Source organism: Danio aesculapii, chromosome 5 (genome assembly GCF_903798145.1).
Source record: "Danio aesculapii chromosome 5, fDanAes4.1, whole genome shotgun sequence".
Lineage (NCBI taxonomy): Eukaryota > Metazoa > Chordata > Actinopteri > Cypriniformes > Danionidae > Danio > Danio aesculapii.
The window spans coordinates 19429595-19451136 of NC_079439.1; the positions used below are offsets into that span (position 1 = coordinate 19429595).

Sequence of the window (21542 nt, forward strand, 5' to 3'; positions counted from 1 at the left end):
TAACATGCTTTTATTGATGTTTTGTTAAACATTTAGTTTTTATGATTTTAAATAATTTCATGTGATTGTATGATTTGTATTTTTGACATTAAGAGATCATTTCAATTTATTATTAGATTTATTATAGACATCTAACAGATTTATTAGCTATTGATTTGAATGAAATATTTTACATAAAAATGCAATACTATAAGGTAATTCTTCAAAATGTTAAGTAAAAATATTGCTGTTTATTACATTTATTATTAATATTATTATTATTTCTATTAGTAAGGCAAGGCAAGTTTATTTATATAGCACATTTCATACACAGTGGCAATTCAAAGTGCTTTACATAAACAGGAATAAAAGAAACAAGTATAAGAGAAATAAAAAACAAATAATAGAAATGGTAAAAATAGAAATAAAATAAAATAAAATAAAAGCTGATAAAATGTGTTATAAAAGAATTAAAAAGAAGAGAAAAACATAGAAGTTCGATCTGTCGGACGTAGCACAGTGCTCATTCAGTAAAGGCACAGCTAAACAGATGTGTTTTCAGTCTTGATTTGAACGTGCCTAGTGTTGGAGCACATCTGATCATTTCTGGAAGCTGATTCCAGCAGCGAGGGGCGTAATAGCTGAAAGCCGATTAACCCTGCTTTGACTGAACTCTTGGGATTTCTAATCTATTTGATCCTAAAGATCTGAGTGATCTGTTAGGTTTGTATTCAGTGAGCATATCTGTAATGTATTGAGGTCCTAGGCCATTTAGTGATTTATAGACCAGTAATAATACTTTAAAATCTATTCTGAATGTAACTGGGAGCCAGTGTAAAGACCTGAGGACGGGTGTGATGTGCTCTGATTTCCTGGTTCTGGTCAGAATTCTGGCCGCAGCGTTCTGGATGAGCTGCAACTGTCTGACTGTCTTTTTGGGAAGGCCAGTGAGGAGGCCATTACAGTAATCCACCCTGCTGCTGATAAAAGCATGAACAAGTTTCTCTAAGTCTTCACAGGAAACAAAGCATCTAATTCTTGCAATGTTTTTGAGATGATAGTATGCTGATTTACTAACTGTTTTGATATGACTATTAAAACTCAGATCTGACTCCAGAGTCACACCGAGATTTTTGACCTTATTTTTTGTTGTTTGACCCTTAGAGCCAAGGTACGCATTCACCTTGAGAACCTCATCTCTGTTCCCAAACGCAATCACTTCAGTTTTCTCTTTGTTTAACTGAAGAAAGTTTTGGCAAATCCAATTGTTAATTTCATCAATGCATTGGCAGAGGGTGTCAATGGGGCTGTAGTCATTAGGCATTAAGGCTAGGTAGATCTGAGTGTCATCAGCATAGCTGTGATAGGAGATTTGGTTTTTTCTCATTATTTGGCTCAGAGGGAGCATATAAAGGTTGAACAGGAGAGGTGCCAGAATCGAGCCTTGTGGGACTCCACATGTCATGGGTGTCCACCTTGACCTATGGTCACCTATACTGACATAGTAACCTCTTCCTTCAAGGTAAGATCTGAACCATTTGAGGACCGTCCCAGACAGCCCAACCCAGTTTTCCAGCCTATCCAGAAGTATGCTGTGATCGACAGTGTCAAATGCGGCACTGAGATCGAGCAGTACCAGCACTGTTAGTTTGCCTGAATCTGTATTTAGGCGGATATCATTGATTATCTTTATAAGGGCGCTCTCTGTACTGTGATGTGCTCTGAAACCAGATTGATAATTGTCCAAACATCCCTTGAAGTTTAAGAACTTGTTAACCTGGTTAAAAACAACTTTTTCAATGATTTTGCCATGAAAGGGAGATTCGAGATGGGCCTGTAATTGCTCAATATGGTGTTATCCAGGTTGCTCTTCTTCAAGAGTAGTCTATTAGTAGTAGTAGTAGTAGTAGTAGTAGTAGTAGTAGTAGTGGTAGAAGTAGTAGTAGTGGTAGTAGTAGCAGTAGTAGTAGTTGTAGTAGTAGTAGTAGTAGTGGTAGTATTAGTAGTAGTATTTTTTCCTCCATAAAATGACAAACAACATTTGTTGTTGGACAAAACAACAAATGTTTTTAAAAAGCAGGGTTGTTCCACCAAATATTGCTATCTTTGCTCTTCAGAAGTAAAATAATAACAATAATAGATAATAAAAAATAGGTACTGTGCTGTGTATAAATTAATATAAACATGTCTAAAAACAAGAAACATTTTTGGTTATTTTGAACAACTGAAGTAATGCTCTAAATGAAACAAAAAACATTTCAAATTAAATATTTTCATTTTGTATCACATTGTCGTTTGCAATCGTATTTTACTCAAACACGTAACCCGTAACCAAGTGAAGATTATTTATAAAGTAATTTCGAGAGGATCACATGCTTACGATTGACCATGGCTGGTCCTGTATTTGCAATAACATGATATACCAGTTAGACAAATCCAAACACACATAAATAGCCAGATGGTTCACCAATCAGATTTTTCCTAACTCACTTTAAATAACGAGTTTCTTACCTCAGTCATCTTCATCTTGAAGAACCCCCCCCACCCCTTCTACACCTACTCCTTTTTTTTCCTTGATAGAGTGGCACGGCAGCCCAGTGATTAGCACTGTTGCCTCACAGCAAGAATGTGACTGGTTCAAGTCTCTAACAGGCCAGTCTGCGTTTCTGTGCAGAGTTTACATGTTCTCCCCATGCTTGCATGGGTTTCCCGGTTTCCTCACACAATGCAAAAACATGCAACATAGGTGACTTGACCAAACCAAATTGGCACCAAGAGCTCTTAATCAGCAGTATATCTATCTGTAGCAATCCCTAATTTGTCATTAGCTATAAATAAGCAGGGGAGTTCTCGAGATCTACCTGAGCTCAAACTCCCTACTCACCCTGCAAAAGGGAGGGAGCCCAGAGCTCGGGGATCTTATGAGCTCAAGGCTCTCTCCCGGGACAGCATGCAAAATACGCTCTATAATTTATCATCAGCTAAGTGTGAACTCTTGAAATCTTAAATCTTGAGAAACTTAGTAAACACAACTTCCCTGATTACCCAGCATTTCAGCTACAATCTGCCATTGTTTCTCATAAACACCTTAAAGCGCTACTTCCATCTGTGTGAGCGTATGTATTGGGTTACCTGCACAGTATGCAATCATATCATGTGAAGTGAATCCTGTATACTGTATCTGATTAGAAAATACAAGCATCACAGCACAGCACAGCACCAGCAGCAATGCCAGTCCCTTCTTCCATTGCGTCTGTCTCAAAACTGTTTATCTGCACACACAAAGCTTTGTTCTAAAGAGTTTATGGTGAAGAAACAGTAGCATATTGTTGAATAATTCAGGAGAAAAGACCTTTTAACATAACAGAAAGTTTCCATATGCCTGTCAGCATGCAGCATGTCAGATAACTCACAGAATATGCTAGCGTTGTGTTTGTGAGATAATATACATGAACAGAGTGGAACCCAAATGGTGTATACTGTGGGGGAGTATTGTGGGGGACACTGGTTCCCTGTAGTGTGCTAAAATTATACTGGCCATACAAGTAATAGGCAACTCTGATAATTCTTTAAAGAGGACATATTATGTTCCCTTGCATAAGATGTAAAATATATCTGCCCTAGTCCCCAAAATGTGTCTGTGAAGTTTCAGCTCAAAAGACCATACAGATCATTTATTAAAGCTTGTCAAATTTGACCCTTTTGCCATGTGAGGAAAAATCACTCCGTTTTCATATGTGTCTCTTGAAATGCAAATGAGCTATTGCTTTTCAGATGAGGGCGGAGCCTTTAAATACTATTCTGAAATGCTATCTCACACAGAAAAAAAACCCATCAGAAATTACCAGTAGAAGCTTAAAAATTGTCAATTCTTTGGACAATAATGTAGAGAAAGAGGTTATAACCAGGGTGCGAATTATACATTGATGATAAGCGGGGTCAACTTTTTTTGGTAATATTATTTTGTATAATACATGCTTCAATTAATCAACTGAAATGACTATTATAAATCTATTTTATTAATGCAACATATTTAATTTTTTGGTGTTTTGTGGTTTAGTTTGTGCATTCTGACCTACAATATCCTATAATTAGCCCTTTCAGAGGTTCCTGTAGATCAAACTATACAAACTATGCATTTAATTTGTCTTCACTTCAAGGCTATTTGTAGAAACAAACACTTATTTTACAAGAAAATTGTTTTGTGAACACTTCAGGTGGATTTATACTTCTGCGTCAAGGGATCGCCGTGACCCATGGTGCCTTCCTTGAGCGTAGCCGTGCATTTATACTTATGTATGCTGTTTGTGTTGCTCTGCAATAACACTTTCGCAACACTAGCTGGCAGTAGGTTTTTATGTTCCTCTGTGTCGAGTTTCTTCATGGGTGTTTTGTTTTTTCTGAACTCTACCTTAATGCACAATTAGCTAAAACTCGCTCATTCAGAGGTGGGAACCAGCAGACGTGCAGTAACTTTAATCATAAGGTAAACACAAAACAATGCTTCTTCACGTGACAGCACTTGTAAACAATAGCTTTATCGGGCACGCAGCTCTCAGCACCACCCACACTCAGCACCGCTACCAAGGTAACCAATCACAGAGCTTGTGCCATGCGTCGTTGCGGCATGTAGTTACACTTTTTGAGAGGTGCACGTCAGCGTCGGCGTCAAACGGGCAAAGGCTGCACAGGACCATGCGTGTGCGCTTGACGTAGAAGTATAAATCAGCCTTTAACCTGTCTATCGGCTTAGATTAATAGGATTCACAATGGTATAATCCATTATGGGGTGGCCAAATGTATATTTATATTATTTATTATTTAATATTAGTATTTAAGATGCAAATCAGAGCAAACTATTTCTTACTATTTAGAGGACTGACCCCCCCAACAATGTTATTTCATATTCTTCAAAGGGGATCAAGCATTAATTAAGGGGTCTATCACTCCTTAACGCCCCTGTAATTTGGTTATAACTTCTAGAAAGAACCATGATGCTGAACCTTATTTTTGTAAATAACTAATAAAAACATAATTCACCCAAAACTGAAAATTCTGTCAGAATTTACTCACACTTTACCTGTTCCAAACCTGTTTGACTTTCTTTCTTCTGTTGAACACTAAAGAAGGTATTTCGGAGAAAGCTAAAAACCTGTAGCCATTTTGTTTTTATGAAAGTCGGTGGTTTCAGGTTTTAAGTGTTCTTTAAAATATCTTCTTTAGTGTTTAACAGAATATGAAACTCATAAAGATTTGCAACCAATTAAGTGAGCACATTTTAATTTTTGGGTCACCCATCCCTTTAAATTAATAATGAAATCTGAAAAGCACTTTTTTTTACATGTTGTAGAGAAAGACTTGTCAAAACAAAGTTACTTGGTTGCCCTTTTTCACATTTTCTGTGTCAGAAGATTCACCCAGAGCCCAATGACAGCATTTAAACAAGAAAAAAATTCAGATTTCATGATAGGTTCCCTTTAAAAAAATACCTTTTAATAGCTCCCGTTGGGAAGATGAGGGTTTGGGGAGGAAGGTTAACTGATTCTTCCTCATTCTCTCACATGAGCTTAAGGAGAAAGAGGAAGGTTAGGTCAAAGGCTATTACCAGAGCTGGAAAAAGCCCCTGGGAGGGTCTCGCAGGGTCCATTAGCTGTGAGTTACGGGTCCACTGGGCAGAGACGGCAGCATTATGGGAGCTTAGCCGTATCCACTGTACATCCTGAGCTTAGGAAGAAGCTACATCCATATAGTTTTAAAAGGGCGTCGCTGTGATTGATTAGCGGCTGTGATGTTTATGGGGGTCATAAGCAGTGTATGTCCACATTATACTGCAATTTTTTCTGATTATGTGCTATAACCTCCCACTCTTTTCAAACCATGTCAAAACCAGTCGGGTTTAGTATTTAAAGGGATAGTTCACCCAAAACAGAATTTTTTTTTAATTAAAGGGGCTAATAATGTTGACCTTGATAATATTGAAAAATTTAAAACTGCTTATTCCATCTAATTTAAAAGTGACTTTCTCCGGCGACGCGGTAGGTAGCATGATCGCTCACAGCAAGAAGGTCGCTGGTTTGATGCTCGGCTGGGTTAGTTGGCATTTCTGTGTGGAGTTTGCATGTTCTCCCTGTGTTTGTGTGGGTTTCCTCCGGGTGCTCCGGTTTCCCCCACAAGTCCAAAGACGTGGTATAGGTGAATTGGGTAAGCTAAATTGTCCGTAGTGTATGTGTGTGAATGAGTGTGTGTGGATGTTTTTCAGTGATGAGTTGCAGCTGGAAGGGCATCCGCTGCATAAAACATATGCTAGATAAGTTGACGGTTCATTCCGCTGTGGCGACACGTAACAACCAAAGAAATTCAAAGCATCAAAGAAAACAAATCTAATTAGTTTACAAATGAAGTTATGCTTAAAAAAATAAAATGACACAGAAAAAGTATTGAACACATGAAGAAAGAGAGATGTAGAAAGGCAGTGAAAGCCCTTCATCATTGTAAATTAACATTAGCAGGATTATGAAACCAGTGGAAAGACAATTATCAAAAACACAGCCAAGGAAACTCTCAATGGTTCCAGTAAAAAGAAAATCAAGCTGTAGAATAATCTGACTAGAATCCAATTTAAAATTCAAAATAAAGATCAGACTTGATAGACAAGACCCACAGAACCATCAAGATTTTTTACATTTTGTTGAAGTCAAAACTCGCACCTGAGCACCAGAACACCAGAAAAGCCCTTTTTATGAAGCAATAAATATGTTTCAGTAGTTCAGTACTTTCTCCTTGTGCCATTTCATTGTTATTACACATACAGTAACTAACTTTTCAAAGTTTTTTGTTTTGTTTTTATTTTTATGTGTGTATTGTTTGGGTTTTAAACCAAAATATATAATGTTAATAAAAAAAAATATATATATATATATATTTTTTTTATGTCACTTTAAGCTGTATAGAAGTGTCTTGAAAAATATCTAGTAAAATATTATTTACCGTCATTATGGCAACGATAAAATCAATCTGTTATTAGAAATGAGTTATTAAAACTATTATGTTTAGAAATGTGTTGAAAAAAATCTTCTCTCCATTACACAGAAATTGGGGGAAAATAAACAGGGGGGCTAATAATTCAGGGGGGCTAATAATTCTGACTTTAACTGTATATATATATATATATATATATATATATATATATATATATATATATATATATATATATATATATATATATATATATATATATATATACACACACACTTCAAAAAATTGTTCTAAGTCAAGAATGGTATATGAAAATAATAAACCTAAGACTGTATTCTTAATGAAAGATAACTAAGTAACTATTTCTAATGAGAAATAATTTAACACACACATGCAAAAACTGCAGCTCTTTTCCCTCTTTCACAACAAACATATTTGGTTTCTGTGCTGCTGCTGCTTGGCTGAACCTGAGAATAGAAGCGGCCTGATGCTCCTAACCTGATCAGAGTTTTACACGATTATGGGCTCGCCGGATATCAGCCCGCCTGTCACCGCAAAGTGAATGAGTTATTAACCGGATTAGCTCCATACACCTCTCCACACCACATTCTCTCTTACACAGAGGACACCTGCAACGTCTCCAGTAAAACCCACTCATCATTTTACACAACAAATCAACCCATTACAAAAGAGAGATCAATTAAAAAACCTGAAACACAAAGAAAAAAGGGCTGAGGATGTGAAAGATTGATTTATAATCCTCATTGTTTAGCGTGTCCCCATGTGTCGGAGCGTGTACACACACACACACACACACACACACACACACACACTCACCCCTTTCTCCATGCCTCTGTCCTTCTTGTTCTTTGTCAAATTCAATTACGGCAGACATTACTGAGGGAGTCTTCACAGGAACCAATTAAGGCTGTGGCCTTGCTCTCGCAGACGCTGGTTAAACAGTGGGATTTGAGCGCTAAAGCCTATGGGATCTCTTTAGCCGACTCCTTTATTTATTTGATCAGCCATCATTACGAGAGCCCTTCAACCCACGCGGCCGCAGAACTGATTAAGCACTGAAGATACCATCGCATTCACACCTGAACCTGCGGGTGGCGATGTGACAAGGTGACATCTTTTAGAAAAGACCACATTAGCCTTTTAGCTCAAGCCTGAATTCATTAGTATGTCGCTATTTAGAGAGAGAGAGAGAGAGAGAGAGAGGGAGAACATTGTGATGGCATGTTTGCGAGTGTTTGATGCTGTAATTTGTGTAAGAATACTGGTCAAAACCTAGGAATAATTATGATTCATTTTAATGTATGACTAAAGTCTTGGTCACACTTTACAATAAGGTTTCATTAGTTAATGTGTTCACTAACACAAACTAACAAAAAGAAAAACATGTACAGCATGTATTGATCATGGATCAACATTTACTAATGCGTTATTAAAATTCTAATTCATACTTGTAAGCATTAGTTAATAAACTGTAAGTTAACGTGAACTAACAATGAACAACTTCAATAACTAACTTTTCAATAACTAACATTAATAAACATAAATAAATCCTATAATAAATGTATTGTTCATTGTTTGTTCATGTTAGTAAATGCATTAACTAATACAACCTTATTGTAAGGTGTTACCAAAGTTTCTTACAAAGTTTATCAGTGATGCCATAAAACAGCAATATTATAAAATATCATTTAATAAAATTATATTTCTTAATCGTTTAACAAACAAAAGGTCTGACAGTTTCTTTTAAATGTGTCTGTGTAATTTTTTTTTCATAAATGTCAAATTTAAATTGTATTTAAAATTTAAAAAAAAAATGTAATGAGTGCAGTACACTCACCGGCCACTTTATTAGGTACACCTGTCTAACTGCTCGTTACCGCAAATTTCGAATCGGCCAATCACATGGCAGCAACTCAATGCATTTATGCATGTAGACATGGTCAAGACGATCTGCTGCAGTTCAAACTGAGCATCAGAATGGGTAAGAAAGGTGATTTAAGTGACTTGGTTGTTGGTGCCAAACAGGCTGGTCTGAGTATTTCAGAAACTGCTGATCTACTGGGATTTTCACTAACAACCATGTCTAGGATTTACAGAGAATGGTCTGAAAAAGAGAAAATATTCAGTTAGCTGTAGTTTTGTGGGCGCAAATGCCTTGATGATGCCAGAGGTCAGAGGAGAATGGCCAGACTGGTCCAACTGATACATGAAAGCATGGATCCATCCTGCCTTGTATCAATGGTTCAGGCTGGTGGTGGTGGTGTAATGGTGTGGGGGATATTGTCTTGGCACAATTTGGGCCCATTACTACCAATTGAACACTGTGTCAACACCACAGCCTACCTGAGTATTGTTGCTGACCATGTCCATCCCTTTATGACCACAGTGTACCCATCTTCTGATGGCTACTTCCAGCAGGATAACGCGCCATGTCATAAAGCGTGAATCATCTTAGACTGCTTTCTTGAACATGACAATGAGTTCACTGTACCCAAACGGCCTCCACAGTCACCAGATCACAATCCAATAGAGCATCTTTGAGATGTGGTGGAACAAGAGATTCGCATCATGGATGTGTAGCTGACAAATCTGCAGCAACTGCAAACTGGTACTAATAAGGTGTACCTAATAAAGTGGCCGGTGAGTGTATATTGCAGAAAAACACTTTTTTAAAAAAAATTAAGAAAAAAGTTTGCTTAAACACATATAAATCATAAATTGACAGGTATAGCTTTGGCAAGAGCCAGGATTCCAGGATTTTGCAAATGCTGCTAAATTTTGTGTTTTTAAATTGCCGCCGATTTCATGCATATTTTGGACAGTGGGGGCACTGTGTGTTAATTTCATCCCTGCTGATGGTGTCAAAAGTAACACTCTTTGTGAAGTTTGTCCAGAAACCAGTCTGAGATGATCCGCGCTTTATGACAGCATCATCAGACTCATTCAACTCATCAGACCAGGCAACGTTTTTTGGTTGGTTCTATTGTCCAATTTTGGTGAGCCTGTGCAAATTGTAGTCTCAGTTTCCTGTTCTTAGCTGACAGGAGTGCCACCCGGTGTGGTCTTCTTCTGCTGTTGCCCATCCGCCTCAAGGTTGGACATGTTGTGCATTCAGAGATGCTCTTTTGCATACCTCGGTTGTAATGAGTGGTTATTTGAGTTAATGTTGCCTTTCTATCAACTCGGCCAGTTTGGCCATTGTCCTCTGACCTCTGGCATCAACAAGGCATTTGCGCCCACAGAACTGCCGCTCACTCAATATTTTCTCTCTTTAGGACCTCTTTTTCTCTCTGTAAACCCTGGAGAGGGTTGTGCTTGAAAATCCCAGTAGATCAGCAGTTTCTGAAATACCAACAACCATGCCACGTTCAAAGTCACTTAAATCACCTTTCTTCCTTATTCTGATGCTCGGTTTGAACTGCAGCAGATCGTCTTGACCATGTCTACATGCTGAAATGCATTGAGTTGCTGGCATGTGAGTGGCTGATTAGAAATTTGCATTAATGAGCAGTTGGACAGGTGTACCTAATAAAGTGGCCTGTCAGTGTAGTTACCACAGCAAAAATATATTTCTGCTAAAAGCATTATCTTTTAAAATGAGGTTTTTATGAAAAGTGGTACTTTCGTCCCTGCTCTACCCATCTGTACAGTATATATGCATCCTGTTGTCATATGCGTAGCCCTCTCTCTCTCACTCCCTCTCTTTTACACACATACTGTAAGCACACATTCTCTGCATCATGTCCAGCAATGTGTTCAAATAGTGGTCATATAATCAATCATTTTAGTAACAAAAATCTGGTGGACTTAATGTTTATACTGTTTTAATAAGGTTAAATCCCCCTGTGCTTTTCAGAAACACAGTTCCCCTGTTTGTTTTTTTACTTTCACACTGTACAAACAAAGCTAGGGTTTGTTATCTCGGTGAACAGTTCCCGTAGTGGAGTTTATCCTGACGCTGCACTTCTGGATCTGATGGTGGGTTGCAGCGCTGTCATGTTTTCTGTTTACACCTGTCACGCACGTCACCCGCAGGTCAAACACACATCTCTATGACACCCGCAAGTAGACAGATACACCTGCCGCAATTTCCCCACCACATGTTTCTGTCATGAAGCAGATTCTCTTCTCTCCGGATGCTCCTCTTTTTCTCCATCGCTACACCCGGAGAAAATGAGTGTCCTGTAATTTCCTTAATAACACGCTCTGTTGTTCAAACTTTGCATTAAAGCTCTGGAATGAGTTTTTCATTGTTCCCGAGTATTGATTGTATTTAAACTACATATTGCTGCTTGTAAATGGAAATTGCCTCAGCATCGGTTGAAGGTTCAGTTATTAGTTCAGAAGAGCATGACAATACAGACTCTGACGCTACTTCCATGCAAACCATCAAGGGTAAAAGAGAATGGAGAATTCTTATCTTGAAAATAACAAAAAAAAGGAAGAAAGAAGAAAAGAAATGCAGTTTACAACAGGGACATTAATTATCTGCCTTAAAATTGCTAAAACACTGTTGAAATGCTAATGCTTTATTTTTGTAACGTTTTCTATATACATACATATATATATACACATGTCTATACGTATATCTATACGTCCTTAGATATATATATATATAATTAAAGTCAGAATTACTAGCCCCCCTGAACTATTACAACCCTCCCAACCCACCCCCTCCCCCCCCACCCCTCCCCCCCAACCCCTTGATTATTTTGCCCAACTTCAGATTTTTTCTTCAACACATTTTTAAACACAATAGTGTTAATGACTTGTTACTAATACCTGATTTTTATCTTTGCCATGATGACGGTACATAATATTTTACTATATATTTGGTTGAAAAACTACATGTCGACGACAATGTCCAACGTCAAACAGACGTTGCATTTTGGTTACTTTCCAACGTAACCTAAAAACAACAAAATATCAACATTTAATGATGTTAAAGCTTGATGTTGTGTGGCCGTTACCACTATGACGTCTGTCTGACCTTGGATTTGGTTCCCATACCTGATGAATAAATGTCAGTATGACCTTGGTTTAAGATGTTGGCTCGATGTTGGATTTTGGTCACTCTCCAAAACAACCTAAAATCAACCAATTTGCGTCATTATTGGACGTCAAAATAACGTCCTTAGATGCTGGCGACCTAAACGTAACCTAATATTAATGCTTTATGACATTGTGTGTCTGCTGGGTTTGTTCTGTAGAAAATCGAAAAAAAAAATATTGCTTAAGAGAGCCGATAATATTGACCTTAAATTTTTTTTTTTAAATTAAAAACTCATTCTAGCCAAAATAAAACAAATAAGACTTTCTCCAGAAGAAAAAATATATATAGTAAATACTGTGAAAAAAATCCTTGATCTTTTAAACAGCATTTGAGAAATATTTGAAAAAGAAAATGACTGGAGGGCTAATAATCGTGACTTAGACTGTACATTACAATTGGAAAGGTTGTTAAGTATGCCTATAATTTTGTAAAACATAATTCAATTTAAAGTAACTGCTGTCTACCTTTATATATTTTAAAATTAAAGCAAATGTGCAAAAGAGGTTTTTAATATCTACAGAATTGTTGCTTTCATTTTTAATATATACAGTTGAAGTCCTATTAGTCCCTGTTTATTTTTTCCCCAATTTCTGTTTAATGGAGAGAATATTTTTTTCAACACATTTCTAAACATAATAGTTTTAATAACTCATTTCTAATAACTGATTTATTTTATCTTTGTCATGATGACAGTAAATAGTATTTGACTAGATATTTTACAAGACACGTCTATACAGCTTAAAGCGACATTTAAAGGCTTAACTAGGTTAATTAGGTTAACTTGACAACAACTTTTGGACCAGATACTTTTTCGGTTCTTTATTTTGCTGCTCTGGCAAATAGGTCTGTAGTTGCAATTGTTACCACCTGGCGAGTTAACAAATATGTGTTGCACATTTATGCAGCAAAACTTAAAAAACACAGAATAAAAGATTATATTTTTAACCGTTTAACTGACACCATCATTCAGTTAAAAATGTATCGGTCCATGGGTAATTGGTTAATGTGAGCATAGAGTGTATGGGATGTGTTGAAAAAATGCATTGAGTTTGTTAACTAGCGACATTAGGAGTTAAGATATGCAATCCACTTTTTTGTTCTTGGTGGGGCAGTTAAAGGGTTAAGAAACATTTTTTGTGTGTGTGTGTGCTCATAATAATGTTTAAAACAGCTGCACTATTTAGTTAAAATGGTGATGCAATTTCTTCAGGAGTCTTTACACCATTTATTTGAAACAAAAATATTTAGTAACGTTATAAATTATTAGTAATGTAACCTCATAAACTCACGCATCCAGCAAAATGGCTAGTAAACACATGCATGCATAATGGCCACACGAATTGAATAAATAATGCGACAGGTATAACGTGGTTGGCTTGTTTATATTTTAAGGTGTTTCCTCCTGTTACATCAGAATTTTTCATCCTCATAGTGCCATCTTTCTTTCTCTGGCTCTGCTACCTTTCATGCCTTAATTTGCATCAGCTCTGTCATTTCATGCGACACATCTTGCGTTTGTCTTCCAGACCATTCTGAAAACGTCTCTCTTTTTTTTTTTACGATGGATGTGTGCATGAATACTTCTCCAATGTCTCAAACCCACTAAAAAGAAAAGCTTTGCGGGCGGAAAAAGCTTTTTCGCAGGCACCCGCTGTTTTTCTTGTCTGTTCATCTCTCTTTTTGCCTGCACTCTGGGCTTCCCTGCAAAGATGAAATCTATCTCCAGTGTCCTGCGTAAAGCTGTGATGGAGTAAAGCGGACCAGCTCACCTTCAGGACGTCCTCATCGGTGGAGATGCAGGTGATGGGGTCGTCCACCTCTCTGACTGTCCCATCCTGCTCCACCGTCACAACCTTCACCGGCATGGAAACACGCCGTCCGGTCAGAATAGCAGTGTTCAGAATCTCTGTGTCCTGTTGGAGATAGATAAGTCCTGCTGTAATTATATAGACATTTCAATCGCTCGTATGAGGTGTAATATTTAATATAGTGATATAGTACTGTAAATAGTATAGTATTTCAGATAGTTTTAAATTTAAGCATTTGGCAGATGCTTTATTACAAACTATAAGGACAATAGAGGTAATCAAGTCACAATTAATCCAATGCAGATTAAAGAATAAAATCAGAGTAAAAACAAAGCTAACTGAATATAATAAAGGGAGTGTTAGAAGGTCAGACAAAGGTTTGCTAAAATGAAAAAGTACATTTAATATACACTACACATTTTTACATTGTGAAACGGAATCATTTTAAGATATAACTCTTATATTGAAGTACACACACACATACACATATACAGACAGGGGTGGATTTAACCAATAAGTGAGGTAAGCAACCGCTTAGGGCCCCAGGAAACCCGGAGGCACCCAATAAGTACCTAGTTTTAACTAAACATTTTATTTATAATTTTTAGTTTTTCTTTTTTCAATGATTGAGTGATATAAGAAAAACAAAATAAACAAACAAACAAATAGATAAATAAATATATACAAAGAGTGCATAATAGGACTTTTGGACTATGGATGCAATTGTTTAGGGCCCCCATATCACTAAATTTATTCCTGTACACACACACTACCTGACGAAAGTCTTGTCGCCTATCCAAGTTTTAGGAACAACCAATAATAACTTGACTTCTAGTTGATCATTCGGTATCAGACGTGGCTTATATGAAAGGTAAAGGCCTCTAAATTATGCTTATTTTACCTGAATGAAAATATGATCATGCCTTAATTTGTAATTATTTAAATAGGACAGTAAGGTCTGACTTTCATCAAGTTCATCAAGATTCTTTGGATTCATCTGCAATGCCTCCTCCATCTTACACCAACATGCTCAATAATATTCATGTCTGGTGAGTGGGCTGGCCAATTCTGGAGCACCTCTAACTTCTTTGCTTTCAGGAACTTCAATTTGCGGCTGAAGTATGAGAAGGAGTGCTATCCTGCTGAAGAATTTGCCCTCTTCTGTGGTTTGTAATGTACTGGGCAGCACAAATGTCTTGATACCTCAGGCTGTTGATGTTACCATCCACTCTGCAGTGCAGATCTCTAGCACACACCCATACTGAATGTAACCCCAAACCATGATTTTTCCTTCACCAAACTTGACTGATATCTGTGAGAATCTTGGTTCCTTGCGGGTTCCAATAGGTCTTCTGTAGTATTTGTGATGATTGGGATGCCGTTCAACAGATGATTCATCAGAAAAATCTACCTTCTGCCACTTTTCCAAATGATCAACTAGAACTTACAACTAGGATCGATTAAAAGACTTTTGTCAGGTAGTGTACATGTTTTTGAGTTTTTATTTAGCTTTTTTATTTAGTCTTCAGTGTCAAGTGATCCTTTATGTTGATTTTCTGCTTAAGAAACATTATTTATTATAATGCAGAAAATGTAAAAAAAAAATTTTAATCGTAGATATACTGAAAAAGAAAAAATATATTAAAATGCTTATGATTTAAATCATTGTTACATATTACTTTTTTTATAGTAATATTCATTTATTGATATAAAGACTTTTACTATCACTTAAATAGATTTTTACAGTAAATGTTGATCTTTGGACCTGTCTATTTATCAAATAATCATAAATATTAACCAGCATTTCTTTTTTCTCTATACTGATAATAATAGGAAATGTTTATTAAGCATCAAATCAGCATATGTTTGAGAGATCATCTCACACAAAAGACTAGAATAATTATGCTAAAATGTAAATGTTAATGTAGACATTATCTACATCTGAAAATGTATTAAATAGAAAACAGCTTTTGTAATAAAATATGACCAAATCACCCCAATTTTATCCTCCTTACACTGGCTGCTTGTTAAGTTCTGTATTGATTATAAAAAAAAATTGCTTCTTACCTATACAGCTTTAAATAATCTAGCTCCTGTTTATCTAACCAACTCAAAACTCCAAGTTTCTGGTATTACCCAGAATAGCAAAGTCTACTAAAGGAGGTCGAGCCTTCTCATTTATGGTTCCTAAACTCGAGAAAAGCCTTCCTGATAATGTCCAAGGCTCAGACACACTCTGTCAGCTCAAAACTAGATTAAAGACATATCTTTTTAGTAAAGCGTAACAGTATGATGGATGAGTGTGCTCCATGCAGGTAAGTGGGCTTGACAAACAACCTGTAGGACACATTCCTGTCTTAATGCACACAACATTTTGTTAGATATGTTTTACATGTTTGTTTCTATGTCTGTTCATATAACTATTATTTTCATTTATAGCACTTCATTTTGCATCTTGTGTTTAAATACACTCTGAACGGCAGCTACGCTAATTATTTTCTTTATTCTGTGTTTCCACCAAGGGATACTCATCCCGAGGCCTCTGTAGTGCTATAGAAATAATGATGAATTGAACTGAATAATATCTCACAAAATCACTTTTTTCCACACAATAAAAAAATAAAAAATAAATTATTTTCCAAATAAATGCAGTTTTAAAATTCGAAAGTTTCCAAAATAAGTTTTTTTGGGGAACTTTCCATCCTTTTCCTTTTCCATTAATAAAATGTTGAATGGAATAACTGAACAGCTCAAATCCTCCACAAACACAGATAAATTGATTTGCAAAAGTATCTGCGGTAAATAGAGGCGCAGTGAAGGCAAGCCTCTGTAATGTAAAGATGACGGCGGGCAGCACCGTGATGTTTCATATCTCACGACTGCTCAGCTTTGACAGAGATTAATTATCATATTCTCAATTATGCAATCGTTTTCATCACATTCAGAGAGGGTTAACGGGTCTTCATGTGGGTTTGGCTCTCTCGAAATTCATCTCCTCAAGTATTTACCGCATAAATATTTAGTACGAGAAGACATTACTCTCGGGAGAAAACACTGCTTTATTGGAGAGAAAGGAGAAGCGTGAGGGGCAGAAAATGAGAGCGAAGGCTCGGCGGAGGCTCGGTCGTGCCCATAATTGACATTTTAACTTTATGAAAAGGCTGGTAATTATGGAGAGAAGAGAGGTCAGTTATCGCAGTATCCATAGCCATAATGAGTCATTACAACACTATCCACAGAGAGAAGTTCAAAACTTCCACCAGAAGAGATCAGACACACAACATTAACCATCCTAAGGTAATTTTGCTTAATTTATTATAATTTTTTATTGATTTTTATTATATACTAATAATCAGACTAAGGGCTCATAAGGATTGTAAACAATTGCTATTGTTAATTAATAAGAGTAACCATTTTGCTGTTGTATTGTATTGTATGTGCTACTTAGTTAAGTTAAGATTTTTTGTTTCTTCAATGCTGTAAACTAATAATTAACACACCACATTTAGTAGGTTTTTTCCGCAAATATCTAAGTTACTTAAGCACGTTTTTATAGAATACATCAAACACAAACAAAATATGATATGATGATTTAATTTACACATAAACAAATAAAATTTTAAGTTAAATTAAAACAGAAAAATGCTGACTTCAAAAATTGTATTAAAAACAAACAACCAATATGTTTTATGGCAAATAAATGCATGAGGCATTTTTCTAACCATTAAAAAAATAAAAGTGCAGCCTCAATTGGGGTCAAGATTTTATAAATAAAACAATGAATTAATAAATAAATTTTAATAAACGCATGTTTATAGAATACAATAAACATGAAACACAAATTGAATCATAATAAACCTACAAAAATCGTCCAGTTTTTTAATAAATAACCTACTTTGTTAATGAATGACGCATTAAACTGAATCTTTTACACAGAAATAAATAAATACATAAAAAATAAATAAAATAGAAAAATTCAGACTATAATAATCTATTAAAAACAAACAAACATAATTTTTGTTGACAAATAAATGCATGAGGCATTTTTCTAATCATTAAAATAAAACTTTCCAAAAGTGGATTTTAAACATTCAGCTTCAATTAGGGTAAAGATTTTATGAATAAAACACAATGAATGAGTGAATGAATGAATGAATAAATGATTCTTTTAAATGCATGTTATTGGAATACATCAAACATGAAACACAATCTGAATGATATTAAACCTACAAAAGAACATTCTTTTTTTAAAATGAATAACCTACTTTGTTCATAAATGATGCATTAAACTGAATATTTTGCACTGAAATAAATGACATTTTAAGTTAAATTAAAACAGAAAAATTATGCCTTTTTTTGGTTGCCAAGTTAACGCATGAGGCATTTTTTCTAACCATTGAAAAAAAAAACTTTCCAAAAGTGGACATTAAAAGTGCAGCTTCAACTGTGGTAAAGATTTTAAGAATAAAACACAAGGAATGTATGAATTAATTAAATAATTAATTAATCAGTTTTTTAAAAATGCATGCTTACGTTGAAAAGAATGATTTAACCACCATTTTCATCTTAATGTCTGGTCAAACTAGTGAACAGAAAAACTCTAAAACTAAAGTGCACTAAAACCACTTAAGGTATAAACTACTTAGTGCACTTACCCCACTGACGACTCTAAACCTAATACTGAATATTACTTGATTCAAGAAACTGTCTGATATTAAGTGCAGTTTGAGTCCCGCATTAAATGTGCATTAAAATAAGGCAGGTAGAAACCTCACATGCAGTCTATCACGCCTACAGCAACCTACAGAATGAGAGATCTCTGTGTGTGCGTGTTTAGAAGAAAAATGGGATTGGGGGAAAAAAAGGGAGAGAGAAAAGAGGAAAGGAGACACAATACAATAGAGGAGGAAAAATCTACCTGGCTGCAACATGAGCAGTTTTTCATCTGGCGTCCTGACAGATAAACATGATGAATGAACGAGAGCTATAGGTTCATATCTACTTTATTCCACTTAGCTAGATATAAGGTCGAAACATACAACTAAAAATATATGCTATGGCATGCCAGGGAAAATAAAAACACTGCAGACCTATTTACTGGCCAGACTACCACACAGCTCTACAGGAAAAGACCTCCTCAAGTGAAATGTGTAAACAGTTTTGTATGATAGCATCTGTAATAAGCACTGATGACTTTAATGACTGGACTATTGTGCATTGTATTCTAACCTGTCAATCGGCAACATTGCAATACACTACTGACAGACGGCATCTGAAGTGAAGCTTGTTGATATAAAAGCATATCAGTTGGACAGGATTAGCTTTTAGGATGTGTAAACAAATTATGTGTTACATAGGAATGTTAACTGGAATATGCATGGTATTTTCGGTCAGATAAAGAAATGTAGTCAAATTGCTAAAGTGGGTAAGTCTGATGAAGACAAGTAAACATAGCTTTAGTGCTAGTTCTACCAAAAAAACCTAATGTCACATCATTCATTACAATTATTTCCAACCGATAGTCACGACTCAAGACTATAAGCAGGCCATTCATTCATTTATCCGTTCATTTGTTGATACTGATGCAAACGTTCATCTAGCATCCTCGCCACCGCCACCATCATCAGCAGTCATAGCTGGATCTATTCGCTTCCAATTCAAGCTACTAACGGAGCCTCCACCAAAGAAATCTTATCCTATGTTAAAGGGGACCTATAACACCTATAACCCTTTTTACGAGATGCAAACAAGTCTCTGATGTCCCTAGAGTAATCAAAATAGCCCATAAATACATATTTTTATAACTCTTTGAAACTGCCCCTTTAAGGCTTTGATAAAAAATGTGCCGTTTTGGTAACTGTTGCTTTAAATTCAAATGAGACTTTGTTCCCAGGCCTATTTTCATAAGAAAAAGCAGCAGATTCAAAACTGGACTAACACTGTCTCTGTAAATAAAAAACTAAAAAATGTCAACATCAAAAAAGAAGGTCAGAAGAAGGTAGACTTAGGTTGAAGGTAGACTTCCCATAAAAATGGGAAAATGTCAATCAAGGTGTTTTTGCAGACCATTTTTTATGTGTGATTGTAAAAAAAAAATTTCATTAATTATTTTTTACCATTATTAGCTGGTTATATTGACACACTGTCGCCCCACAACTGTGATTAAACCACTAATAAAAGTGACTTTTTGCAAAATAGATCCTCTTTAATTCATACTTTGTAAATTAATACTTAGCTAAATACATGTATTTCAAAATCTATATATATATCCCTGGTCTTTCTATTAGAACTAACTGAACACAATAAATGAACATTTCTAGTATTAGCAGAAATTAATTTGAATATGTAATAACATCAACGCAAGCATCTGACAAAGTGTTGCACAATAAAGTCTTTAATCTGTGCCATGATGGTCTTTTTTGTTTGTATTTTCTTTCCTGTTTAAACAAAACCTAATGCTTTTTTCAGGGTACAGAAATCAGAAAGTAAAAAACTGTAATAGACACCTTTTAAGACTGTTTTCCACATAATTCAATACCACTTTAGGTTTCAACCGGTAACACTGGCGACATTTTAACTTACAGGATATTTGCTAAAGACTGATTGTGTAAGAAAGCACAAATAAAGAGTCTTAGTTTGTGATAACTCATTTACAATGCAATATATTTCAGAAGGGTGGGAACACATTTTTACTTTCTCTTTCAGGCTGATGCAACAATTACACTTTCATCATGATTCACACAAAGATTCAATTATCATTAGCGTGGGCATTTAGTGATTTAAAATAGATTGAATCACTTAAAATTATGAAGTTAAAACATAATCTGTTTTTTGTGAAATGATGCTACATGATGCCTCATTCACACTAGCAGCAACTTTGTAGCTTCATGTCACTCTGGGTGGAGACCTTCTGTAAATGCAGGTCTGTGTAGGTCTGGGAGAGGATCATGTGAGCTCTACTGGTGCTCCTATTGGCTGTCGCTCAGGAAAGTGGCTCTTTATTTGCATAAAGTTGAAGTATTAGGCTTAAAACCTGCACCTAAACTAAAACATTATTCATAAGCTGAATAAATGCTAATTCACTCTCTTCCAGCAGGTGAAGCCTATAGAACAGCAGGAATAATGCTGTTGGCTTGGTTACTGCAGTAAACAAAGCAGTGTGTTGTCAAATCTAGCAGGATTTTTACAAGATGTCCTCACTGCAGCCTGCAGCTTGATGACGTAGGTGATCGTCAACTATGTAGTGGACCTTGTACCACCCACTAAGGTTACGCCCATGCTACTATGATGGTTGGGTTTGGGGTAGGGGGAGGTGTAGGCGATTGTCAACTATGTAGTGGACCTTGTACCGCCCACTAAGGTAGCACCTATGCTGCTGTGACGGTTGGGTTTAGGGTAGGGGAAGTTGTAGGCGATTGTCAACTACGTAGTGGACCTTGTACCGCCCACTAAGGTAGCACCTATGCTGCTGTGACGGTTGGGTTTAGGGTAGGGGAAGTTGTAGGCGATTGTCAACTACGTAATGGACCTTGTACCGCCCACTAAGGTAGCACCTATGCTGCTGTGACGGTTGGGTTTAGGGAAGGGGAAGTTGTAGGCGATTGTCAACTACGTAGTGGACCTTGTACCGCCCACTAAGGTAGCGCCCATGCTGCTGTGACGGTTGGGTTTAGGGTAGGGGAAGGTGTAGGCGATTGTCAACTATA

The 21542-nt window shown here is 36.2% G+C and overlaps 1 protein-coding gene across 1 annotated transcript in view; it reads right to left on the minus strand.

Moving 5' to 3' along the window:
* The window catches only part of si:dkey-215k6.1 (transmembrane protein 132C), an 83648-nt gene that overhangs the window by 29933 nt on the left and 32173 nt on the right, over positions 1-21542 (minus strand). The window contains exon 2 of the mRNA XM_056457478.1: positions 13798-13941. Within this exon, the coding sequence (XP_056313453.1) occupies positions 13798-13941 (144 nt within the window). The remainder of the gene's footprint in view (positions 1-13797; positions 13942-21542) is intronic.